The following is a 26,693-nucleotide window of genomic DNA, read 5'->3' as shown; positions in this document are numbered from 1 at the left end:
GGTTTTATCTCTTGGAAATGCAGGAGTGTGGTAATGAGTGCAGATCTCCCGTGTTGTATCATCGTGGAGGGAGGTGTGGCCGGAGCGGCTCTCTGTGCAGCCTGCTCCCAGGGCAGCAGGGCACAGGCTGGGAAAGGGCATCAGCTTCAAGGACAAGACCGCTCCCCACCATAGCAATCCCCTGAGCACCACTGCGTCACAAGGGTTCAGAAGGGTGGACGGGAGTCTGCTGACCCTCGTTAATCAAGTCACACTATTGCATGTTTTGGGGGCAGCGTCTTGTTTCGAGGGAGGTCCCGTGGCAGCCGCAGCAGGAATGAAACGTGCAGGAACAGGAACAGGGAGGGGGGGTTACTCTGAAAAGCAGGGCAGCTGATTCACGAAGGGAACGAGGCTCCTGCTCCTCCCTGTGAGAGCGGAACAGGGACAGGGGGTTACTCTGAAAAGCAGGGCAGCTGATTCATGAAGGGAACGAGGCTCCTGCTCCTCCCTGTGAGAGCGGAACAGGGACGGGGGGTTACTCTGAAAAGCAGGGCAGCTGATTCACGAAGGGAACGAGGCTCCTGCTCCTCCCTGTGAGAGCGGAACAGGGACAGGGGGTTACTCTGAAAAGCAGGGCAGCTGATTCACGAAGGGAACGAGGCTCCTGCTCCTCCCTGTGAGAGCGGAACAGGGACGGGGGGTTACTCTGAAAAGCAGGGCAGCTGATTCATGAAGGGAACGAGGCTCCTGCTCCTCCCTGTGAGAGCGGAAACGGGAGGGGGGGTTACTCTGAAAAGCAGGGCAGCTGATTCACGAAGGGAACGAGGCTCCTGCTCCTCCCTGTGAGAGCGGAACAGGGACAGGGGGTTACTCTGAAAAGCAGGGCAGCTGATTCATGAAGGGAACGAGGCTCCTGCTCCTCCCTGCGAGAGCGGAACAGGGACGGGGGGTTACTCTGAAAAGCAGGGCAGCTGATTCACGAAGGGAACGAGGCTCCTGCTCCTCCCTGTGAGAGCGGAACAGGGAGGGGGGGTTACTCTGAAAAGCAGGGCAGCTGATTCATGAAGGGAACGAGGCTCCTGCTCCTCCCTGTGAGAGCGGAACAGGGACGGGGGGTTACTCTGAAAAGCAGGGCAGCTGATTCACGAAGGGAACGAGGCTCCTGCTCCTCCCTGTGAGAGCGGAACAGGGAGGAGGGGTTACTCTGAAAAGCAGGTCGGCTGATTCACGAAGGGAACGAGGCTCCTGCTCCTCCCTGTGAGAGCGGAACAGGGAGGGGGGGTTACTCTGAAAAGCAGGGCGGCTGATTCATGAAGGGAACGAGGCTCCTGCTCCTCCCTGTGAGAGCGGAACAGGGACGGGGGGTTACTCTGAAAAGCAGGGCAGCTGATTCACGAAGGGAACGAGGCTCCTGCTCCTCCCTGTGAGAGCGGAACAGGGAGGGGGGGGGGGTTACTCTGAAAAGCAGGGCAGCTGATTCATGAAGGGAACGAGGCTCCTGCTCCTCCCTGTGAGAGCGGAACAGGGACGGGGGGTTACTCTGAAAAGCAGGGCAGCTGATTCACGAAGGGAACGAGGCTCCTGCTCCTCCCTGTGAGAGCGGAACAGGGACGGGGGGTTACTCTGAAAAGCAGGGCAGCTGATTCACGAAGGGAACGAGGCTCCTGCTCCTCCCTGTGAGAGCGGAACAGGGAGGGGGGGTTACTCTGAAAAGCAGGGCAGCTGATTCATGAAGGGAACGAGGCTCCTGCTCCTCCCTGTGAGAGCGGAACAGGGACGGGGGGTTACTCTGAAAAGCAGGGCAGCTGATTCACGAAGGGAACGAGGCTCCTGCTCCTCCCTGTGAGAGCGGAACAGGGACGGGGGGTTACTCTGAAAAGCAGGGCAGCTGATTCACGAAGGGAACGAGGCTCCTGCTCCTCCCTGTGAGAGCGGAACAGGGAGGAGGGGTTACTCTGAAAAGCAGGTCGGCTGATTCACGAAGGGAACGAGGCTCCTGCTCCTCCCTGTGAGAGCGGAACAGGGAGGGGGGGGGGGGGGTTACTCTGAAAAGCAGGGCAGCTGATTCATGAAGGGAACGAGGCTCCTGCTCCTCCCTGTGAGAGCGGAACAGGGAGGGGGGGGGGGGGTTACTCTGAAAAGCAGGGCAGCTGATTCACGAAGGGAACGAGGCTCCTGCTCCTCCCTGTGAGAGCGGAACAGGGACGGGGGGTTACTCTGAAAAGCAGGGCAGCTGATTCACGAAGGGAACGAGGCTCCTGCTCCTCCCTGTGAGAGCGGAACAGGGACGGGGGGTTACTCTGAAAAGCAGGGCAGCTCGCGCCAGTTGAGCATCTTTCCTCCTTCTCTGTCTGGAGTTTTAGGGAGACTGGAGGCGCTTGCATCCTGTCACAAACACACACACACAGACCTTCTCTCTGCCCTGATCCACATGCATTGCATTTCTCGCTGCTTCCCAGCCTTGGTACCCACAGCTTCATTTACACACACACACATATACTGCCAGGCAGGTTTATGCATTTAGCAGTTCAGTCTTATACAGTGCAAGAAAAAAAACCAAATTGCTTTGAATTTACAGTTTTATTCAGTGAAACGTTATTAATGTACCACTCTGCCTGCTCAGCTCTGCTTTGATTCCTTAGAGCTGTTTTCAGTTTTACTTAAACACCATACTTGCTGAATCTTTCTCAGAGCTTCGTGTATATTTGATATGCTTGCAAGGGCTTCAGTCCGACACCAGGGGGAGCACATTTTCTTTCTGTTCCAGCCAATCAGGAGACCTGCTATTCAGAGCCCTGCCAAGTGGAAGCCTGTTGGGACTGGGGTTGCCAGGCAACATGTAGCTGAGCTCTTCTTGTGGAGCGGCGAGTTGTTTAAAGTTCAGCCTTGTTCTGGAATCTGCTGCTGACAAGTAGGTTACAGTGTTTATTCAGCTCGGACTAGCTTCAGATTCACAGCAGAGTTAGCCCACACAGAAACCAGAGTTAACCCACACCAACACAGAAACCAGAGTTAACCCACACACCAACACAGAAACCAGAGTTAACCCACACACCCACACAGAAACCAGAGTTAACCAACACCAACACAGAAACCAGAGTTAACCAACACACCAACACAGAAACCAGAGTTAACCAACACACCATCACAGAAACCAGAGTTAACCAACACCAACACAGAAACCAGAGTTAACCAACACACCAACACAGAAACCAGAGTTAACCAACACACCAACACAGAAACCAGAGTTAACCCACACACCATCACAGAAACCAGAGTTAACCCACACACCAACACAGAAAGCAGAGTTAACCCACACAGAAACCAGAGTTAACCCACACACCAACACAGAAACCAGAGTTAACCCACACACCATCACAGAAACCAGAGTTAACCAACACACCATCACAGAAACCAGAGTTAACCAACACCAACACAGAAACCAGAGTTAACCCACACACCAACACAGAAACCAGAGTTAACCCACACACCATCACAGAAACCAGAGTTAACCAACACACCATCACAGAAACCAGAGTTAACCAACACCAACACAGAAACCAGAGTTAACCCACACACCAACACAGAAACCAGAGTTAACCAACACCCACACAGAAACCAGAGTTAACCCACACACCAACACAGAAACCAGAGTTAACCCACACACCAACACAGAAACCAGAGTTAACCAACACACCAACACAGAAACCAGAGTTAACCAACACCAACACAGAAACCAGAGTTAACCCACACACCAACACAGAAACCAGAGTTAACCCACACACCCACACAGAAACCAGAGTTAACCAACACACCAACACAGAAACCAGAGTTAACCCACACACCAACACAGAAACCAGAGTTAACCCACACACCAACACAGAAACCAGAGTTAACCCACACACCCACACAGAAACCAGAGTTAACCCACACACCCACACAGAAACCAGAGTTAACCCACACACCATCACAGAAACCAGAGTTAACCCACACACCATCACAGAAACCAGAGTTAACCAACACACCATCACAGAAACCAGAGTTAACCCACACACCAACACAGAAACTAGAGTTAACCCACACACCATCACAGAAACCAGAGTTAACCCACACACCATCACAGAAACCAGAGTTAACCCACAACTCTGGCTTCTTTTGAGTTTGGATTGAGAGGGTTTGAGTTTGGATTGAGAGTGCTTCTCTGAGTTTGGATTGAGAGGGCTTCTTTTGAGTTTGGATTGAGAGGGTTTGAGTTTGGATTGAGAGAGCTTCTCCGAGTTTGGATTGAGAGGGCTTCTTTGAATTTGGATTGAGAAGGCTTTTCCGAGTTTGGATTGAGAGGTTTTGAGTTTGGATTGAGAGGGCTTCTCTGAGTTTGGATTGAGTGTTTCTTTGAATTTGGATTGAGAAGGCTTCTCCGAGTTTGGATTGAGAGGTTTTGAGTTTGGATTGAGAGGGCTTCTCTGAGTTTGGATTGAGAGGGCTTCTCAGTTTGGAGTGAGAGGGTTTCTTTGAGTTTGGATTGAGAGTATTGTGAGTCCCACCATACCTGTCCATAGTCCTCCACTCCGCTTGTTCAGGATTGCACAGTGTGCCTTGCCAGCACTCGCTACAGCGCTTTAACAAACATGCCTCATGGGCTCATTTCATTGTCGGAGCAGAATAATAACTGCTGATCACTCAGTCAATGTGTAGCTCCCTGCGCAGCTGTTAGGAGGCACTGTGTGCTTTAAACAGGCGGAGGGAACGGTTTGGAGCTGTAATGTCATTTGTTGTGTTGGGTTTTGTTGCACGCTGTTCCCTGTATTTTTGCCAGCTTGCACTAAAAGCTGACAGGCAGGGGACTAGATGTGGCATCTCACTGGCTTATACATAGACAGGGGCTGCTGCTGCTGCTGTGGAGAAACCGCTCCTCCTCGAACTCAAGGATGCTGGCGTTTAACAAACCCCTCCAGGCTTGTATGTACAGGCGTGTATGAAACCGAATCATCATCATTATTAATGCATGATTAATACATGACGCATCCATTGATGGCATACATGTAGAGCACAGCCCTTTTAAATGAGTGTCTGAACACGGCCGGTCCCCACGCCCTGCATGTTGCCGGGATTACTGCCGCTCCCTGCATTTTTGTGGGATCATTCCTGGATTTGGAAGCACAGATCCTCACAACTGCCAAGGATTTTTGTGGCCGAGACTCCATGGTGTTTCCGACATGTTGCTTCCGGTTCCATGGGCCTGTTTATTTTAATACTGTTCCAAGACGTACATATTAATGCTGCCCTGTAAACGCTGGGGCTCGGCTGCTCACCTTATCACATGTAATTACTTTTGAGGGAGATGCTTTGCTTCCTGTGCTCTCGCTGGTTTGCTTTGGGCAGTCCCGGCTATCTTTGGCTGGCTTGACAATGAAACATAAAACCCTTTTACTGGGGTTGGTACAGGACTGGTCATCCTCATCATGGGAATAGTTACTTTAATAGAGAGCAAAGCTGCTTCCCTTTTTCCTGGTGGCTGTGTACTTGTATATCACATTGTTTTTATATTACATACAGCTTGGTAGTTCAAATCTGTCACATTTTACTGCAGGAAGTTGGCTGCCATCACAGAGACTTGCAGGTTGCAGTTCTCAGTTGAATCGGTTAAATGAGTTTGCAGAGCAGTCGGTGATGCAGTACTCTCTGCACACCTGGAGTGCAGGCCGCTGTGATGACTTGGACACAAAGATCAATGCAGGACCCAGAACACTGTACTGCACTGACACAACAGAACTGAGAGGTCCTCAGAACAGTCCATGCAGGACCCAGAACACTGCACTGACACAACAGAACTGAGAGGTCCTCGGAACAGTCCATGCAGGATCCAGAACACTGCACTGACACAACAGAAGTGAGAGGTCCTCGGAACAGTCCATGCAGGACCCAGAACACTGCACTGACACAACAGAACTGAGAGGTCCTCAGAACAGTCCACGCCGGACCCAGAACACTGCACTGACACAACAGAACTGAGAGGTCCTCAGAACAGTCCATGCCGGACCCAGAACACTGCACTGACACAACAGAACTGAGAGGTCCTCAGAACAGTCCATGCAGGACCCAGAACACTGCACTGACACAACAGAACTGAGAGGTCCTCAGAACAGTCCATGCCGGACCAAGAACACTGCACTGACACAACAGAACTGAGAGGTCCTCGGAACAGTCCATGCAGGACCCAGAACACTGCACTGACACATCAGAACTGAGAGGTCCTCAGAACAGTCCATGCCGGACCAAGAACACTGCACTGACACAACAGAACTGAGAGGTCCTCAGAACAGTCCATGCAGGACCCAGAACACTGCACTGACACAACAGAACTGAGAGGTCCTCAGAACAGTCCATGCAGGACCCAGAACACTGCACTGACACAACAGAACTGAGAGGTCCTCAGAACAGTCCATGCCGGACCCAGAACACTGCACTGACACAACAGAACTGAGAGGTCCTCAGAACAGTCCACGTCGGACCCGGTACACGCTGGGGGTTTGGAGTGCTTTGCTTCCCTGCACTGCGTTCTCTTGCATGTGGAAGTGGCTTCTTCTCCTGCTCTGTAATGAAAGGGCTGTTGCAGTAGAAGCACGAGGCCTGGCTGGTGGGAAGTGTTTTGCTGTGGTTGTTTGGTTCTGGACCAGCAACAGTGAGAAATATGGTTGGAGGCTGAATATAAAAAAACATGTGTTAGCAATCCTGAAACGTATTCAGCTAATACTGACTGTGAAGAAAATGATAACAAACGAATCCTTCGAGAAGATGATGCAGCAGCTCATTATCCAGGATGAATCCGCTGGCCTCTAACATTGTGTTCTTAGGGAGGATTGAATTGAATTAGGAAATTTAAAACCAGCCTGCAGTTTGATTTGTGTTGGAATGCGACTGCACTTGCACTGACTCAGTACCAGACCTGGGGTCAATTATTATTACAATTACAATTACAGCAGCGTGGTGTCCTGAAATTACCATTCCAATGCTGTTCTGTTCAATTACAATTACAGCAGCGTAATTACAATTCTAATTACAATTACACTAGAGTAGTGTAAACACCTCCCCACGTTAACATGTATCCTCAATTTATTCTGAATAACCAAGCAATAATCACACGTGCAAATACAGAAACACACTCTAGAACTTCAATTATTCAAACCAGTGGCGGGGTCACTGAAGATACAGAATAGCGATCGCTCGGTGTGAAACACAGCATGGAACTGCGAATGATTCAGCTTGGAAAGGGGCGGAACTGAACGGCAGTCGATCAATGATATGGTAGCATTCCAATGACTGCGCCGCAGATTTGGAACTGGAATTGAGCCCAGGTGCCTCACTTCATCTATAACATCCAGGAGAAACGGTTTAGCGTGTGTGCTGTTCAGAGAGGAGGAACGCGGCGTCCTGTGTGCTGTTCAGAGAGGAGGAACACGGCGTCCTGTGTGTGCTGTTCAGAGAGGAGGAACGCGGCGTCCTGTGTGCTGTTCAGAGAGGAGGAACGCAGCGTCCTGTGTGTGCTGTTCAGAGAGGAGGAACGCGGCGTCCTGTGTGTGCTGTTCAGAGAGGAGGAACGCAGCGTCCTGTGTGCTGTTCAGAGAGGAGGAACGCAGCGTCCTGTGTGTGCTGTTCAGAGAGGAGGAACGCAGCGTCCTGTGTGCTGTTCAGAGAGGAGGAACACGGCATCCTGTGTGTGCTGTTCAGAGAGGAGGAACGCAGCGTCCTGTGTGCTGTTCAGAGAGGAGGAACGCAGCGTCCTGTGTGTGCTGTTCAGAGAGGAGGAACGCAGCGTCCTGTGCGCCGTTCAGAGAGGAGGAACGCAGCGTCCTGTGTGTGCTGTTCAGAGAGGAGGAACGCGGCTTCCTGTGCGCCGTTCAGAGAGGAGGAACGCGGCGTCCTGTGTGCTGTTCAGAGAGGAGGAACGCAGCGTCCTGTGTGTGCTGTTCAGAGAGGAGGAACGCAGCGTCCTGTGTGCTGTTCAGAGAGGAGGAACGCAGCATCCTGTGTGCTGTTCAGAGAGGAGGAACGCGGCGTCCTGTGTGTGCTGTTCAGAGAGGAGGAACGCAGCGTCCTGTTGAGTGTTGGGAGGTGAAAGGTGAAACCAGGTCTCTTATTCATGCCCCCTGTCCTGATGTCCCTGTTCTTGTTAGTCTCCAGAAACTCAGATAGGCACACCTCGCTCCTTTCTGTACAGTCACACTGTCTGCTCCTGATTTGATTTCTGTGTCCATGACTGCTTCAGCACTGTCTGCTGTTACACATAATAGCAGTGTCAGTGTGTGTGAATGACAAGTGCAGGTTTTGAGAAGAGATACTCCCACAGATGAAGCCCTAATTGTTTACTTCAATAAAAAAAAAAGAACTAATAATAGAAAATGTCCAATGCACAGGAAAGATGCTGAAGAAGTGTAGTTGTGTTGTTGCACACTGGCCTTGTCTCCAGAGACTGAGTTACTTCTGAATGGCTGAAGCAGGCTGGTAGATATTTCAATCCCTCCCTATCATAGCTCTCTGACTCCCTCTCCTGCTCTACATCTCTCTCTCTCTGTTTTTCTCTCTCTTACTGGGCTTTGAATCTCTGCAGCAGCAGTAGTGCTGTGGTTTCTCTCTGTTTCTCTGAAGATAAACAAAGCGCCCTGTCTCTTGTGTTCTGTGCTGCACTGTGCTGTATTGATGGAGCTTGCTGCAGCCTGTGTTTGCAGTGTGTAAACCTGTCTCTGTGTGTCAGCTGGAGAGGGAGGTGTACAAGGCTACTTTCTAGGACGCCACACACTCTTCTCCACACTGCTTCTCTGCCAGGCTGCCAGCGGGCAGCGACAGTGGACAGCAGCACTGGCACACACATGGCATTCAGCCGGCTCTGCAGACTGGCCACCCAACTCCTGACTCCGTTCGTCTTCCACTCAGCCAGGTGAGTCCAGGGAGGCAGGCTGTGTGTTCTGCAATGCTTGTGGGTCTGTGCTGTGCTGTGCTGTGCTGTACTGGACTGTGCCTCTGCAGTCAGGAGGCAGGCTGTTCTTGTGTTCTGGTTATGCAATGCTTGTGGGTCTGTGCTGTGCTGTACTGGACTGTGCCTCTGCAGTCAGGAGGCAGGCTGTTCTTGTGTTCTGGTTATGCAATGCTTGTGGGTCTGTGCTGTGCTGTGCTGTGCTGTGCTGTGCTGTACTGTGCTGTGCTGTACTGGACTGTGTCTCTGCAGTCAGGAGATCGACTGTTCTTGTGTTCTGGTTATGCAATGCTTGTGGGTCTGTGCTGTGCTGTACTGGACTGTGCCTCTGCAGTCAGGAGACCGGCTGTTCTTGTGTTCTGGTTATGCAATGCTTGTGGGTCTGTGCTGTGCTGTACTGGACCGTGCCTCTGCAGTCAGGAGGCAGGCTGTTCTTGTGTTCTGGTTATGCTGTGCTGTACTGGACCGTGCCTCTGCAGTCAGGAGGCAGGCTGTTCTTGTGTTCTGGTTATGCAATGCTTGTGGGTCTGTGCTGTGCTGTACTGGACTGTGCCTCTGCAGTCAGGAGATTGACTGTTCTTGTGTTCTGGTTATGCAATGCTTGTGGGTCTGTGCTGTGCTGTACTGGACTGTGCCTCTGCAGTCAGGAGATTGACTGTTCTTGTGTTCTGGTTATGCAATGCTTGTGGGTCTGTGCTGTGCTGTACTGGACTGTGCCTCTGCAGTCAGGAGATCGACTGTTCTTGTGTTCTGGTTATGCAATGCTTATGGGGCTGTGCTGTGCTGTACTGGACTGTGCCTCTGCAGTCAGGAGATTGACTGTTCTTGTGTTCTGGTTATGCAATGCTTGTGGGTCTGTGCTGTGCTGTACTGGACCGTGCCTCTGCAGTCAGGAGATCGACTGTTCTTGTGTTCTGGTTATGCAATGCTTGTGGGGCTGTGCTGTGCGCGTCTGGGGTCTGCACTCCCTGTAAGCAATAATGAGTGAAGCACCGTGGTGGCAAAGGCAGGTCCGGAGGTGGGATGCTCGCTGTTTGCAGTGTCCTGGGATGCTTTCCGTCTCTGAATAATATCTCCTGAGTCTTGTCTTGTGCTGTTTTAATCTCCAGTTTGCTGTGCTGGCAGCAGTAAAAGAGGAGGCGTCTGTGTGCAAGTCATCTGATTGTTTTATTTATGTTGTTTAATTAGTTCAGCAGAACACTCCTGGAACACAGCGGTTCAATATATGAATTATTTTACCATTGGTAGTCCACAAAAAAGAAATCCAGGTTTGGGGTATTGTAGCTGCAGCCCCTTCCAGGACCGTCCTCTCATTGAATCCACGGCGTGCAGAAGCGACCTCCTCCCACAACATTGCAGTAGCCGTATCCCTGCAGTTTAGAACACACACCACAACTCGAGGGCATTGTGAGATTGATTCTGGCTGCATGAATCGATTAGGCATGGTGCGGGAAACCTGCTTGCAAGAGGGGCCATTATCTGGCCCTTGAGTTTGTTCTGGAAGTTACATCACAGGTTCCTGAGCTGGGACAGTACTGAGTTCTCTATACGGTACTTTATTGAATGTGCTGGCTCTCAGATCCACAGTACTGAGTTCTCTATACTGTACTGTATTGAATGTGCTGGCTCTCAGATCCACAGTACTGAGTTCTCTATACTGTACTGTATTGAATGTGCTGGCTCTCAGATCCACAGTACTGAGTTCTCTATACTGTACTGTATTGAATGTGCTGGCTCTCAGATCCACAGTACTGAGTTCTCTATACTGTACTGTATTGAATGTGCTGGCTCTCAGATCCACAGTACTGAGTTCTCTATACTGTACTGTATTGAATGTGCTGGCCCTCAGATCCACAGTACTGAGTTCTCTATACTGTACTGTATTGAATGTGCTGGCTCTCAGAACCACAGTACTGAGTTCTCTATACTGTACTGTATTGAATGTGCTGGCTCTCAGATCCACAGTACTGAGTTCTCTATACTGTACTGTATTGAATGTGCTGCCTCTCAGATCCACAGTACTGAGTTCTCTATACTGTACTGTACTGAATGTGTAGTTTATATTGTAGAATTGCATGACACAAGCCATAATGTGGCAGCAGTGTGGACTAGTGGTTAGGGCTCTGGACTCTTGACCGGGTCATGGGTTCAATCCCCAGTGGAGGACACTGCTGTTGTACCCTTGAGCAAGGTACTTTACCTAGATTGCTCCAGTAAAAACCCAACTGTATAATTGGGTAATTGTATGTAAAAATAATGTGATATCTTGTAACAATTGTAAGTCGCCCTGGATAAGGGTGTATGCTAAGAAATAAATAATAATAATAATAATAATAATATCGCAGATCTGCACATGCAGTTACAAGGAGACCCCTTCAACATGAGTCTTTAAAGCCAGGAAAAGTTCCAGTGAAACTAGGACAAGCTTTACTTGGCAGTGAAATTGTCTGCTGAACCTCTCCCGAAGTCTTTTAATGAACACATTCTTCTTCTCCCTCATCCCAGCTCCTGTGGATTGGGCTCCCTGCTGTGGGGCTGCATTAAACAGTAAGATCCCTCCACAGACTGATGAGGAGCACAAGGCACAGGCTTGAACAAGTAAAAAAGCACTGAGATACATGTAAGCATGGCAATACAATAAACACTCTGGTTTGATACAGGAACTATTTAAGAACTCCATCTGTCATCCCAGAGGTGTGCCCCACAGCTACTGCTTCAATTCACACCCAGCGCTGCTGTGCCTAGCTCAGTAATGACTTCTCCAGGAGATTATTGCACCACTTCTGTGTTGAATTGGAGGTGTTGCTGGCACCCCAGATCCCAAGTGAAGCAGCGTCTGCTGTGTCGGTGCAGCGTGTCTTCATGTTAGCAGGGTGTGAATTATCTTCCAGCCAGCCTGGTCACTGGAGGCTCATCCAGAACAGTGTTCAGAGTCCCAGGCTGCTGGGATTGCTCTGCCGTTTCCTCCTCTCTCGCTGCCTTGTTGTTTCATGGCTCTGCAGTGAGAGCTGGTTATACTAATGGCCAGCTAGTGCAGTGCTCCTTCAGCTCCTCCTGTGAGGAACTCCCCGTCTGACCGCCGGGTCACTGGCCCGAGCCTGCAAAGCACACAGAGTCTGCCACTGGTTTGGATCCAGTTGCTTGTTCCTGCAGACAGACTGGCTGTTCAGCTTTTTATTGCACAGTGCTTTTCTGTTATAGATGGATAGAACAATAAATAATGAAACTGTAGCAGGAAGATGTGATTTGTCTTTCTATGTGCCTTGTAGACAGGAATACACATAGCCCATCATATAAAGTGGCTGGTTTGGTGTAATCTGTCCTCTCATCGTTTATCCAGACTTCATGTTTTCCATGTAACTGTTTCTGCATTGTGGGCTGAGTCCTCTCCGGTTCATTAAGAACATAAGAAAGTTTACAAACGAGAGGAGGCCATTCAGCCCATCTTGCTCGTTTGGTTGTTAGTAGCTTATTGATCCCAGAATCTCATCAAGCAGCTTCTTGAAGGATCCCAGGGTGTCAGCTTCAACAACATTACTGGGGAGTTGGTTCCAGACCCTCGCAATTCTCTGTGTAAAAAAGTGCCTCCTATTTTCTGTTCTGAATGCCCCTTTATCTAATCGTCATTTATGACCCCTGGTCCTTGTTTCTTTTTTCAGGTCAAAGTAGTCCCCTGGGTCGACATTGTCTATACCTTTTAGGATTTTGAATGCTTGAATCAGATCGCCGCATAGTCTTTGTTGTTCAAGACTGAATAGATTCAATTCTTTTAGCCTGTCTGCATACGACATGCCTTTTAAACCCGGGATAATTCTGGTTGCTCTTCTTTGCACTCTTTCTAGAGCAGCAATATCCTTTTTGTAACGAGGTGACCAGAACTGAACACAATATTCTACATGAGGTCTTACTAATGCATTGTAAAGTTTTAACATTACTTCCCTTGATTTAAATTCAACACTTCTCACAATATATCCAAGCATCTTGTTGGCCTTTTTTATAGCTTCCCCACATTGTCTAGATGAAGACATTTCTGAGTCAACATAAACTCCTAGGTCTTTTTCATAGTTTCCTTCTTCAATTTCACTATCTCCCATATGATATTTATAATGCACATTTTTATTGCCTGCATGCAAAACTTTACACTTTTCTCTATTAAATGTCATTTGCCATGTGTCTGCCCAGTTCTGAATGCTGTCTAGATCATTTTGAATGACCTTTGCTGCTGCAACATTGTTTGCCACTCCTCCTATTTTTGTGTCATCTGCAAATTTTGCTTACTATACCAGAATGTAAATAATTCATGTAGATTAGGAATAGCAGAGGACCCAATACTGATCCCTGTGGTACTCCACTGGTTACCTCGCTCTATTTTGAGGTTTCTCCTCTAATCAGTACTTTCTGTTTTCTACATGTTAACCACTCCCTAATCCATGTGCATGCATTTCCTTGAACCCGTACTGCGTTCAGTTTGAGAATTAATCTTTTATGCGGGACTTTGTCAAAAGCTTTCTGGAAATCTAAATAAACCATGTCGTATGCTTTGCAGTTACCCATTTTCAATGTTGCATCCTCAAAAAAGTCAAGCAGGTTAGTTAGACATGATCTCCCTTTCCTAAAACCATGCTGACTGTCTCCCAGGATATTGTTACCATATAGGTAATTTTCCATTTTGGATCTTATTATAGTTTCCATAAGTTTACATATAATAGAAGTCAGGCTTATTGGTCAGTAGTTACCTGGTTCGGTTTTGTCTCCCTTTTTGTGGATCGGTATTACGTTTGCTATTTTCCAGATTCATTACCACACAGCAGAGTACAGTAACAGATTCATTACCGCTCAGCAGAGTACAGTAACAGATTCATTACCGCTCAGCAGAGTACAGTAACAGATTCATTACCGCACAGCAGAGTACAGGAACAGATTCATTACCGCTCAGCAGAGTACAGGAACAGATTCATTACTGCTCAGCAGAGTACAGGAACAGATTCATTACCGCTCAGCAGAGTACAGGAACAGATTCATTACCACACAGCAGAGTACAGTAACAGATTCATTACCGCTCAGCATTGCCTACAGCAAGTGACTTTCCAACCTGGAAAGTAAGGAACACTTTGATGCACTCAGAGCACACAACCACACGAAACGGGCGCACACTGGTACATGCATAATGCCAGCACCACAACCTGGTTCGCTTTGAGGACCGGAGCTGGGCACCGCTGTGTTAGATCAGCGTTCGCTTTGAGGACCGGAGCTGGGCACCGCTGTGTTAGATCAGCGTTCGCTTTGAGGACCGGAGCAGGGCACCGCTGTGTTAGATCAGCGTTCGCTTTGAGGACCGGAGCTGGGCACCGCTGTGTTAGATCACCGTTCGCTTTGAGGACCGGAGCTGGGCACCGCTGTGTTAGATCAGCGTTCGCTTTGAGGACCGGAGCTGGGCACCGCTGTGTTAGATCAGCGTTCGCTTTGAGGACCGGAGCTGGGCACCGCTGTGTTAGATCAGCGTTCGCTTTGAGGACCGGAGCTGGGCACCGCTGTGTTAGATCAGCGTTCGCTTTGAGGACCGGAGCTGGGCACCGCTGTGTTAGATCAGCGTTCGCTTTGAGGACCGGAGCTGGGCACCGCTGTGTTAGATCAGCGTTCGCTTTGAGGACCGGAGCTGGGCACCGCTGTGTTAGATCAGCGTTCGCTTTGAGGACCGGAGCTGGGCACCGCTGTGTTAGATCAGCGTTCGCTTTGAGGACCGGAGCTGGGCACCGCTGTGTTAGATCAGCGTTCGCTTTGAGGACCGGAGCTGGGCACCGCTGTGTTAGATCAGCGTTCGCTTTGAGGACTGGAGCTGGGCACCAGGCTCCCAGCCCCCCTGTTCGTCCGTGCTGCCTTCTCCCTGGGCAGCAGCAGTGCAGTAGGCTGAGGGAGCTGCTCTGGGAGGTACAGTACGTTGTGCAGGATTCAGACTCTAGTGTAGTGTACTGCTTCGGAAAGCTAGCTTTGAATCCTAGCTCACGGAGACGTGGACTCGCTGTACTGCTTTGGGAAGCTGAGTTCTTGTTTTCTTGTGGTTGTTTAACTGCTGAGACCTAACGGTGGTGTCCTGTGCCGGAGGAAACTGTGCGCTGTGGACAAAGTACATAAATAAATGAGCACATGAACAGAAAGCATTAGATGAATCTTCTGTGCTTCCCACTCGGCTCAAACAATCAGCGGTATAAACAAGGGCTCCAAGGTAATGTGTGGGTCAGGCTCCCCTGGGCTTGGGGGTCACTCTGAGTACAAGGTAATGTGTGGGTCAGGCTCCCCTGGGCTTGGGGGTCACTCTGAGTACAAGGTAATGTGTGGGTCAGGCTCCCCTGGGCTTGGGGGTCACTCTGAGTACAAGGTAATGTGTGGGCCAGGCTCCCCTGGGCTTGGGGGTCACTCTGAGTACCTGGTAATGTGTGGGTCAGGCTCCCCTGGGCTTGGGGGTCACTCTGAGTACCTGGTAATGTGTGGGTCAGGCTCCCCTGGGGTTGTACTGTGCAGGGAGGAGGCACCTTGAGGAGTTAGTCTGAGGTCAGGGAGAGAGTGGGACAGTCGGCAGCCTACTTCCTCCGTGCCTCTTTCCAAGGTCCAGCTCTCCTGCTCCCTGATGTATAATGATTAGTCCATCTGCTGCGACAGAGAGCGTCTGCATCAGAGTGAGCAAGCCAGTGAGAGGGAGGGGGAGGGAGGGACAAGCCAGTGAGAGGGAGGGGGAGGGAGGGACAAGCCAGTGAGAGGGAGGGGGAGTGGAGGAGGGAGGGACAAGCCAGAAGCACACAAACAGAAACACACAGAGAGAAGCCACCCCTCCAGTATAAGAAGGCAGTGGTACTTCCTGCTTCCCTGAACGGAGGGAGGCCTGGGAGCTGCGGGGCGTTTTTTATTCAGGCTTGGAAACAGCAATAGCAGCAGCAGCGAGAACAGCATCTCTGCCATGTACAGACACTGAATCAGCCTCTCTGGAGAGGAGCAGCCTACGCAGACCCAGCCAGTCCTATGGAAATGAAGCCCCGAGCACAGCCCGCTCAATGTGAGGGGCGGGGGGGAGTATGCTGTTATTAGTCTCTTGACGTGTTTTTTTTCGTTTCATTTTTTTCTGTTTTTCGTGGTTTCTTTGTTTTCGTTGTCGTCGTTGTTGTTTCCTGGAGTTGACTATAAGGACAGGGAGGCGCCGTGCTAACGGCAGGAGCAGCTAGGTTTTTTCCCAGATTTTTCCAGAAACCAAGCGCAAGATTGAGCTGCTGATGTCAGTGAATTCTGAGAAGTTGTCCTCTTCAGAAAGGTAACTGCGGCTCGTTCCTGGCTTGTGTATGTCTGTGTGTCTGTATCTATGTGTGTGCCGGCAGGGCTCTGATGTTTCCCTGTCCTGGGGGCTGTGTGTGTGTGTGTGTGTGTTGTGTGTGATGTTTCCCTGTCCTGGGGGCTGTGTGTGTGTGTGTGTGTGTGTGTGATGTTTCCCTGTCCTGGGGGCTGTGTGTGTGTGTGTGTGTGTGTGTGTGTGATGTTTCCCTGTCCTGGGGGCTGTGTGTGTGTGTGTGTGTGTGTGTGATGTTTCCCTGTCCTGGGGGCTGTGTGTGTGTGTGTGTGTGTGTGTGTGTGATGTTTCCCTGTCCTGGGGGCTGTGTGTGTGTTGTGTGTGTGTGTGTGTGTGATGTTTCCCTGTCCTGGGGGCTGTGTGTGTGTGTCGTGTGTGTGTGTGTGTCCAGCCATCTTCCTCCACTTCACTTCTCTTCCATTGTTCTATCAATGCCCTTCTCTGTGCTTAGGTAAGCTGTGTGTCTCTCTCTCTCTCTCACACACTAGCACGGAGCGTATTGATTTTCTTCAGAACAGAATCAAAACACAAGAGATGGGAGTGCGTGTTAGCGATGGGACTTGTGGACATGTTTAGACTGAAAGATTGATCAGGCCGCGCTGCCAGTGGCGTCTTGTTTTGGAGCGAGGGGGTGCAGCATAAGGAAGTGTGTTCACACCTTACAGAGGGCTGCTGATCGCTTCAGGATTGGAATGAAAGGGAATGTACCTAAAAAAAAAAAAAAAAGAAAGGATTTAAATGAGATGTGCTGCAGGGATATTTGTTTGTGACAGTCTTGAGTTTCGTGTTTTTATTTTGTATGTAAGGTTTGTGTTTGGGATGCTTGGCCTCTGTATGCAATCTTTACAATAGGATTGATTTGCAGGTTGAACGTTTCCATTGTTTAGTATGTTTAGCAGTAAACACAATCCTGGAACAGGAAGTTGTTTTGTTTGATGTTGTTGTTTCCATCATTGTGTGTCGAGTGCTGTTGTCAGCAGGCAATGCAATCACACCACTGCACGTTTCTTTAAGGGGCTCAATCACACCACTGCACGTTTCTTTAAGGGGCTCAATCACACCACTGCACGTTTCTTTAAGGGGCTCAATCACACCACTGCACGTTTCTTTAAGGGGCTCAATCACACCACTGCACGTTTCTTTAAGGGGCTCAATCACACCCACTGCACGTTTCTTTAAGGGGCTCAATCACGCCACTGCACGTTTCTTTAAGGGGCTCAATCACGCCACTGCACGTTTCTTTAAGGGGCTCAATCACGCCACTGCACGTTTCTTTAAGGGGCTCAATCACACCACTGCATGTTTCTTTAAGGGGCTCAATCACGCCACTGCACGTTTCTTTAAGGGGCTCAATTACGCCACTGCACGTTTCTTTAAGGGGCTCAATCACGCCACTGCACGTTTCTTTAAGGGGCTCAATCACGCCACTGCACGTTTCTTTAAGGGGCTCAATCACACCACTGCATGTTTCTTTAAGGGGCTCAATCACGCCACTGCACGTTTCTTTAAGGGGCTCAATCACACCACTGCATGTTTCTTTAAGGGGCTCAATCACGCCACTGCACGTTTCTTTAAGGGGCTCAATCACACCACTGCACGTTTCTTTAAGGGGCTCAATTACGCCACTGCACGTTTCTTTAAGGGGCTCAATCACGCCACTGCATGTTTCTTTAAGGGGCTCAATTACGCCACTGCACGTTTCTTTAAGGGGCTCAATCACGCCACTGCACGTTTCTTTAAGGGGCTCAATCACACCACTGCACGTTTCTTTAAGGGGCTCAATCACACCACTGCACGTTTCTTTAAGGGGCTCAATCACACCACTGCACGTTTCTTTAAGGGGCTCAATCACACCACTGCACGTTTCTTTAAGGGGCTCAATCACACCACTGCATGTTTCTTTAAGGGGCTCAATGCAATCACACCACTGCACGTTTCTTTAAGGGGCTCAATCACACCACTGCATGTTTCTTTAAGGGGCTCAATGCAATCACACCACTGCACGTTTCTTTAAGGGGCTCAATCACACCACTGCACGTTTCTTTAAGGGGCTCAATCACACCACTGCACGTTTCTTTAAGGGGCTCAATCACACCACTGCACGTTTCTTTAAGGGGCTCAATCACACCACTGCACGTTTCTTTAAGGGGCTCAATCACGCCACTGCACGTTTCTTTAAGGGGCTCAATCACACCCACTGCATGTTTCTTTAAGGGGCTCAATCACGCCACTGCACGTTTCTTTAAGGGGCTCAATCACGCCACTGCACGTTTCTTTAAGGGGCTCAATCACACCCACTGCACGTTTCTTTAAGGGGCTCAATCACGCCACTGCACGTTTCTTTAAGGGGCTCAATCACGCCACTGCACGTTTCTTTAAGGGGCTCAATCACGCCACTGCACGTTTCTTTAAGGGGCTCAATCACACCACTGCATGTTTCTTTAAGGGGCTCAATTACGCCACTGCACGTTTCTTTAAGGGGCTCAATCACGCCACTGCACGTTTCTTTAAGGGGCTCCTGTCACTCTCCCTGTTTGTGTGTCCTTGTCTCCTGCACTTGTTTCAGCAGGCCATGAAGTGAACTAACCCCCTCAGGCTCATTTTGGGAAATATTCGTATTTTAGTGTACTAGGCTCGCAAATGAATGTACAATATTGATTATTCAAAACCATGCAGTCTTCCACAATATGACTGGGTTTCTAGCCAATCAGATAGTAAAGACCTGTTGGTTTATTGTCTCATAAATGTATAGTGGCAGAAGCACCTTCTATATGTGGATTGGGTCTCCATGGCAACGCATGCTTACATGTGCATCTCCTACAGCAGTTCACACGATGCGTTCGCTCATTCTAGCAATTATATGACAAGCTCTTTGCTCCTTTCTCAAGGGTCTCAATCTGTTTTTAAGTCTGACTTCAACTAAATGAGTCATTCTGCTCGGCAGCAGGTTGCTGTGCTGTGAATGGACCCTTTGTGACGTTTGTTGCTGTGAACTGTCCCGGGTCGTGTGGTTTGGTAGACAGCAGGTTGCTGTGCTGTGAATGGACCCTTTGTGACGTTTGTTGCTGTGAACTGTCCCGGGTCGTGTGGTTTGGTAGACAGCAGGTTGCTGTGCTGTGAATGGACCCTTTGTGACGTTTGTTGCTGTGAACTGTCCCGGGTTGTGTGGTTTGGTAGACAGCAGGTTGCTGTGCTGTGAATGGACCCTTTGTGACGTTTGTTGCTGTGAGCAGTCCCGGGTCGTGTGGTTTGGTAGACAGCAGGGTTGGAACTCCAGTGGGTGTTTTTTGGAGGTTCCACCTGTCATATAACTGTCAGTAATTTGGTATTGTAGTGGCCCTCAGTACTGTATCTGTTCATCTTATTATATTCAGCTGTAAACTAAAGCACTCAAATATAAACCCCAGTGACCTCACGACAGACCTGTCTGTCTGTCTGTCTGTCTGTCTTTACACACGTCACATGCACAGGTCTTGTGTTGCTCGTACTAGAATCAGTGCACGTGTGTCACACTTCCATTTTTACATGTGCTGGAGGTAGGGGGACTTTTCCATCACAGTGAGGTGTGTAACTGGTCTTTCAAGTGGTTCATTATATGCTCTCTGCCTCCTCGTGCCTGCGCTGGGAGATGAGAGTGAGTGAGTGTGAGAGAGAGCTCTCTGCCTCCTCGTGCCTGCGCTGGGAGATGAGAGTGAGTGAGTGTGAGAGAGAGAGCTCTCTGCCTCCTCATGCCTGCGCTGGGAGATGAGAGTGAGTGAGTGTGAGAGAGAGCTCTCTGCCTCCTCATGCCTGCGCTGGGAGATGAGAGTGAGTGAGTGTGAGAGAGAGCTCTCTGCCTCCTCATGCCTGCGCTGGGAGATGAGAGTGAGTGAGTGTGAGAGAGAGCTCTCTGCCTCCTCATGCCTGCGCTGGGAGATGAGAGTGAGTTAGTGTGAGAGAGAGCTCTCTGCCTCCTCGTGCCTGCGCTGGGAGATGAGAGTGAGTGAGTGAGTGAGAGAGCTCTCTGCCTCCTCATGCCTGCGCTGGGAGATGAGAGTGAGTGAGTGAGTGAGAGAGCTCTCTGCCTCCTCATGCCTGCGCTGGGAGATGAGAGTGAGTTAGTGTGAGAGAGAGCTCTCTGCCTCCTCGTGCCTGCGCTGGGAGATGAGAGTGAGTGAGTGTGAGAGAGAGAGCTCTCTGCCTCCTCATGCCTGCACTGGGAGATGAGAGTGAGTGAGTGTGAGAGAGAGCTCTCTGCCTCCTCATGCCTGCGCTGGGAGATGAGAGTGAGTGAGTGTGAGAGAGAGCTCTCTGCCTCCTCATGCCTGCGCTGGGAGATGAGAGTGAGTGAGTGTGAGAGAGAGCTCTCTGCCTCCTCATGCCTGCGCTGGGAGATGAGAGTGAGTGAGTGTGAGAGAGAGCTCTCTGCCTCCTCGTGCCTGCGCTGGGAGATGAGAGTGAGTGAGTGTGAGAGAGCTCTCTGCCTCCTCATGCCTGCGCTGGGAGATGAGAGTGAGTGAGTGTGTGAGAGAGCTCTCTGCCTCCTCGTGCCTGCGCTGGGAGATGAGAGTGAGTGAGTGTGAGAGAGAGCTCTCTGCCTCCTCGTGCCTGCGCTGGGAGATGAGAGTGAGTGAGTGTGAGAGAGAGAGCTCTCTGCCTCCTCATGCCTGCGCTGGGAGATGAGAGTGAGTGAGTGTGAGAGAGAGCTCTCTGCCTCCTCGTGCCTGTGCTGGGAGATGAGAGTGAGTGAGTGTGAGAGAGAGCTCTCTGCCTCCTCATGCCTGCGCTGGGAGATGAGAGTGAGTGAGTGTGAGAGAGAGCTCTCTGCCTCCTCATGCCTGCGCTGGGAGATGAGAGTGAGTGAGTGTGAGAGAGAGCTCTCTGCCTCCTCATGCCTGCGCTGGGAGATGAGAGTGAGTGAGTGTGAGAGAGAGCTCTCTGCCTCCTCATGCCTGCGCTGGGAGATGAGAGTGAGTGAGTGTGAGAGAGAGCTCTCTGCCTCCTCATGCCTGCGCTGGGAGATGAGAGTGAGTGAGTGTGAGAGAGAGCTCTCTGCCTCCTCGTGCCTGCGCTGGGAGATGAGAGTGAGTGAGTGTGAGAGAGAGCTCTCTGCCTCCTCATGCCTGCGCTGGGAGATGAGAGTGAGTGAGTGTGAGAGAGAGCTCTCTGCCTCCTCATGCCTGCGCTGGGAGATGAGAGTGAGTGAGTGTGAGAGAGAGCTCTCTGCCTCCTCATGCCTGCGCTGGGAGATGAGAGTGAGTGAGTGTGAGAGAGAGCTCTCTGCCTCCTCATGCCTGCGCTGGGAGATGAGTGTGAGTGAGTGAGTGAGAGAGAGAGCTCTCTGCCTCCTCATGCCTGCGCTGGGAGATGAGAGTGAGTGAGTGTGAGAGAGAGCTCTCTGCCTCCTCGTGCCTGTGCTGGGAGATGAGAGTGAGTGAGTGTGAGAGAGAGCTCTCTGCCTCCTCATGCCTGCGCTGGGAGATGAGAGTGAGTGAGTGTGTGAGAGAGCTCTCTGCCTCCTCGTGCCTGCGCTGGGAGATGAGAGTGAGTGTGTGTGAGAGAGAGCTCTCTGCCTCCTCATGCCTCTGCGTTCCCTCAGCAGCGCTTCTCCCTCCCTGCAGGTAAGGGCAGATGACTCACAAATGTTTTTAAAGGAATTATTCGATCTGCCACTCCAATGACCAACAGACCCATGGAAAAATACAACAAACCAACTGTTTTTTTTAATATCCAGTATCTGAAAGCAATTGGTACGGCGAAGCTGCATGAATGAAATGAAAAGGAGTTGTGATTCATGACAGCACCACATAGGACAGTTTAAACAGAGGTGATTCCAGTTCAGACGTGTGTTCAGAGCTGTGAATCCCACATGGGATTTTTCACTTCTCTGGGACTGAGCCCAGGAATTGACAGGAGTGAATTGACAGCATACTGCGCGTGAAACCTCAGCGAGGTTTCATTTGTAGAAACAGAATGTGCAAGTAGAACATGGCTGTCATGTATACTGTGTTACCCTGCAGGAAAGAAGCTGGAGTTTAATAAGAATACGCTCCGTTCTAAAAACAGACTCCTCTTCCCGTGTTTGATCAGAGAGCTGCAGCCTGTCAATCTGCACAGCAGACCAGTAGTCGAGGTGTTGGAAATGCTTGTAGATTGAGAAAGGTAGTAATGTAGTGGATTTCAGGCAGGATTACTCGTTCTGCTGATGTCGACACACCACCCCCGGGCTCTGCAGTAAATTGGGGTTTAGGGAAGGGCTAGGACAGGAAGCAATAGCGGTTATTACTAATGTACTGAATATGTCTGAAATGGTTTGGGGGATTTGGGTGGAAATCTGTGGAGTCTAGAGTCTGAATTATCTCCAAAAGTTTCAAGTACTACTGGTGAACGAATAAGATCTCCTTGAGGATTTCATTTTTTAAATGATCAGCAGATCACGTCTGGACTGGGCTGGGCTGATCTGCCAGGCTTCAGCGACGACACCAGGACTGGGCTGGGCTGATCTGCCAGGCTTCAGCGACGACACCAGGGCTGGGCTGGGCTGATCTGCCAGGCTTCAGCGACGACACCAGGACTGGGCTGGACTGATCTGCCAGGCTTCAGCACCGACACCAGGACTGGGCTGCGCTGATCTGCCAGGCTTCAGCGACGACACCAGGACTGGGCTGGGCTGATCTGCCAGGCTTCAGCGACGACACCAGGACTGGGCTGCGCTGATCTGCCAGGCTTCAGCGACGACACCAGGACTGGGCTGGGCTGATCTGCCAGGCTTCAGCACCGACACCAGGACTGGGCTGGGCTGATCTGCCAGGCTTCAGCACCGACACCAGGACTGGGCTGGGCTGATCTGCCAGGCTTCAGCACCGACACCAGGACTGGGCTGGGCTGATCTGCCAGGCTTCAGCACCGACACCAGGACTGGGCTGGGCTGATCTGCCAGGCTTCAGCGACGACACCAGGACTGGGCTGGGCTGATCTGCCAGGCTTCAGCGACGACACCAGGACTGGGCTGGGCTGATCTGCCAGGCTTCAGCACCGACACCAGGGCTGGGCTGGGCTGATCTGCCAGGCTTCAGCACCGACACCAGGACTGGGCTGGGCTGATCTGCCAGGCTTCAGCACCGACACCAGGGCTGGGCTGGGCTGATCTGCCAGGCTTCAGCACCGACACCAGGGCTGGGCTGGGCTGATCTACCAGGCTTCAGCGACGACACCAGGACTGGGCTGCGCTGATCTACCAGGCTTCAGCACCGACACCAGGACTGGGCTGCGCTGATCTACCAGGCTTCAGCACCGACACCAGGACTGGGCTGGGCTGATCTGCCAGGCTTCAGCGACGACACCAGGACTGGGCTGGGCTGATCTGCCAGGCTTCAGCGACGACACCAGGACTGGGCTGGGCTGATCTGCCAGGCTTCAGCGACGACACCAGGACTGGGCTGCGCTGATCTACCAGGCTTCAGCGACGACACCAGGACTGGGCTGGGCTGATCTGCCAGGCTTCAGCGACGACACCAGGACTGGGCTGGGCTGATCTGCCAGGCTTCAGCACCGACACCAGGACTGGGCTGGGCTGATCTGCCAGGCTTCAGCGACAACACCAGGGCTGGGCTGGGCTGATCTGCCAGGCTTCAGCACCGACACCAGGACTGGGCTGGGCTGATCTTCAGGCTTCAGCGACGACACCAGGACTGGGCTGGGCTGATCTTCAGGCTTCAGCGACGACACCAGGGCTGGGCTGGGCTGATCTGCCAGGCTTCAGCACCGACACCAGGACTGGGCTGGGCTGATCTGCCAGGCTTCAGCGACGACACCAGGACTGGGCTGGGCTGATCTTCAGGCTTCAGCACCGACACCAGGACTGGGCTGGGCTGATCTTCAGGCTTCAGCGACGACACCAGGACTGGGCTGGGCTGATCTGCCAGGCTTCAGCGACGACACCAGGACTGGGCTGGGCTGATCTGCCAGGCTTCAGCACCGACACCAGGACTGGGCTGGGCTGATCTGCCAGGCTTCAGCGACGACACCAGGACTGGGCTGGGCTGATCTGCCAGGCTTCAGCGACGACACCAGGACTGGGCTGGGCTGATCTGCCAGGCTTCAGCACCGACACCAGGACTGGGCTGGGCTGATCTGCCAGGCTTCAGCGACGACACCAGGACTGGGCTGCGCTGATCTGCCAGGCTTCAGCGACGACACCAGGACTGGGCTGGGATGATCTGCCAGGCTTCAGCACCGACACCAGGACTGGGCTGGGCTGATCTGCCAGGCTTCAGCGACGACACCAGGACTGGGCTGGGCTGATCTGCCAGGCTTCAGCACCGACACCAGGACTGGGCTGGGCTGATCTGCCAGGCTTCAGCACCGACACCAGGACTGGGCTGCGCTGATCTGCCAGGCTTCAGCGACGACACCAGGACTGGGCTGCGCTGATCTGCCAGGCTTCAGCACCGACACCAGGACTGGGCTGCGCTGATCTGCCAGGCTTCAGCACCGACACCAGGACTGGGCTGCGCTGATCTGCCAGGCTTCAGCGACGACACCAGGACTGGGCTGCGCTGATCTGCCAGGCTTCAGCGACGACACCAGGGCTGGGCTGGGCTGATCTGCCAGGCTTCAGCACCGACACCAGGACTGGGCTGGGCTGATCTGCCAGGCTTCAGCGACGACACCAGGACTGGGCTGGGCTGATCTTCAGGCTTCAGCACCGACACCAGGACTGGGCTGGGCTGATCTGCCAGGCTTCAGCACCGACACCAGGACTGGGCTGCGCTGATCTGCCAGGCTTCAGCGACGACACCAGGACTGGGCTGGGCTGATCTGCCAGGCTTCAGCACCGACACCAGGACTGGGCTGCGCTGATCTGCCAGGCTTCAGCACCGACACCAGGACTGGGCTGCGCTGATCTGCCAGGCTTCAGCGACGACACCAGGACTGGGCTGCGCTGATCTGCCAGGCTTCAGCGACGACACCAGGGCTGGGCTGGGCTGATCTGCCAGGCTTCAGCGACGACACCAGGACTGGGCTGGGCTGATCTGCCAGGCTTCAGCACCGACACCAGGACTGGGCTGGACTGATCTGCCAGGCTTCAGCGACGACACCAGGACTGGGCTGCGCTGATCTGCCAGGCTCCAGCGACGACACCAGGGCTGGGCTGGGCTGATCTGCCAGGCTTCAGCACCGACACCAGGACTGGGCTGGGCTGATCTGCCAGGCTTCAGCACCGACACCAGGACTGGGCTGGGCTGATCTTCAGGCTTCAGCACCGACACCAGGACTGGGCTGGGCTGATCTGCCAGGCTTCAGCACCGACACCAGGACTGGGCTGGGCTGATCTGCCAGGCTTCAGCGACGACACCAGGACTGGGCTGGGCTGATCTGCCAGGCTTCAGCGACGACACCAGGACTGGGCTGGGCTGATCTGCCAGGCTTCAGCGACGACACCAGGACTGGGCTGGGCTGATCTGCCAGGCTTCAGCGACGACACCAGGACTGGGCTGCGCTGATCTGCCAGGCTTCAGCGACGACACCAGGACTGGGCTGGGCTGATCTGCCAGGCTTCAGCACCGACACCAGGACTGGGCTGGGCTGATCTGCCAGGCTTCAGCGACGACACCAGGACTGGGCTGGGCTGATCTGCCAGGCTTCAGCACCGACACCAGGACTGGGCTGGGCTGATCTGCCAGGCTTCAGCACCGACACCAGGACTGGGCTGGGCTGATCTGCCAGGCTTCAGCACCGACACCAGGACTGGGCTGGGCTGATCTTCAGGCTTCAGCACCGACACCAGGACTGGGCTGGGCTGATCTTCAGGCTTCAGCACCGACACCAGGGCTGGGCTGGGCTGATCTGCCAGGCTTCAGCACCGACACCAGGACTGGGCTGGGCTGATCTTCAGGCTTCAGCACCGACACCAGGACTGGGCTGGGCTGATCTGCCAGGCTTCAGCGACGACACCAGGACTGGGCTGGGCTGATCTGCCAGGCTTCAGCACCGACACCAGGGCTGGGCTGGGCTGATCTGCCAGGCTTCAGCACCGACACCAGGACTGGGCTGGGCTGATCTGCCAGGCTTCAGCACCGACACCAGGGCTGGGCTGGGCTGATCTGCCAGGCTTCAGCACCGACACCAGGACTGGGCTGGGCTGATCTGCCAGGCTTCAGCACCGACACCAGGGCTGGGCTGGGCTGATCTGCCAGGCTTCAGCACCGACACCAGGACTGGGCTGGGCTGATCTTCAGGCTTCAGCACCGACACCAGGACTGGGCTGGGCTGATCTTCAGGCTTCAGCACCGACACCAGGACTGGGCTGGGCTGATCTTCAGGCTTCAGCACCGACACCAGGACTGGGCTGGGCTGATCTTCAGGCTTCAGCACCGACACCAGGACTGGGCTGGGCTGATCTGCCAGGCTTCAGCACCGACACCA

The 26,693-nt window shown here is 52.3% G+C and overlaps 1 protein-coding gene across 6 annotated transcripts in view; it reads left to right on the top strand.

Moving 5' to 3' along the window:
- Positions 1-26,693, top strand: part of LOC117414719 (SRSF protein kinase 2-like) — a 96,560-nt gene that overhangs the window by 19,739 nt on the left and 50,128 nt on the right. Inside the window, exon 1 of one of the 6 annotated variants that reach the window (XM_059027786.1) lies at positions 8,604-8,917. The exons of 4 other annotated variants lie outside the window; for them this stretch is intronic. In XM_059027786.1, coding sequence (XP_058883769.1) covers positions 8,850-8,917 — 68 coding nt within the window. In that variant the 5' untranslated portion in view covers positions 8,604-8,849. Of the gene's footprint in view, positions 1-8,603; positions 8,918-15,795; positions 16,254-26,693 lie in introns of those variants that run through there. One more of the 6 variants, XM_059027787.1, reaches the window with a different exon arrangement.

The sequence above is a fragment of the Acipenser ruthenus genome, chromosome 7 (assembly GCF_902713425.1).
Source record: "Acipenser ruthenus chromosome 7, fAciRut3.2 maternal haplotype, whole genome shotgun sequence".
Taxonomy (NCBI): Eukaryota; Metazoa; Chordata; class Actinopteri; order Acipenseriformes; family Acipenseridae; genus Acipenser; species Acipenser ruthenus.
This window is presented reverse-complemented; position numbering and strand designations above follow the sequence as displayed.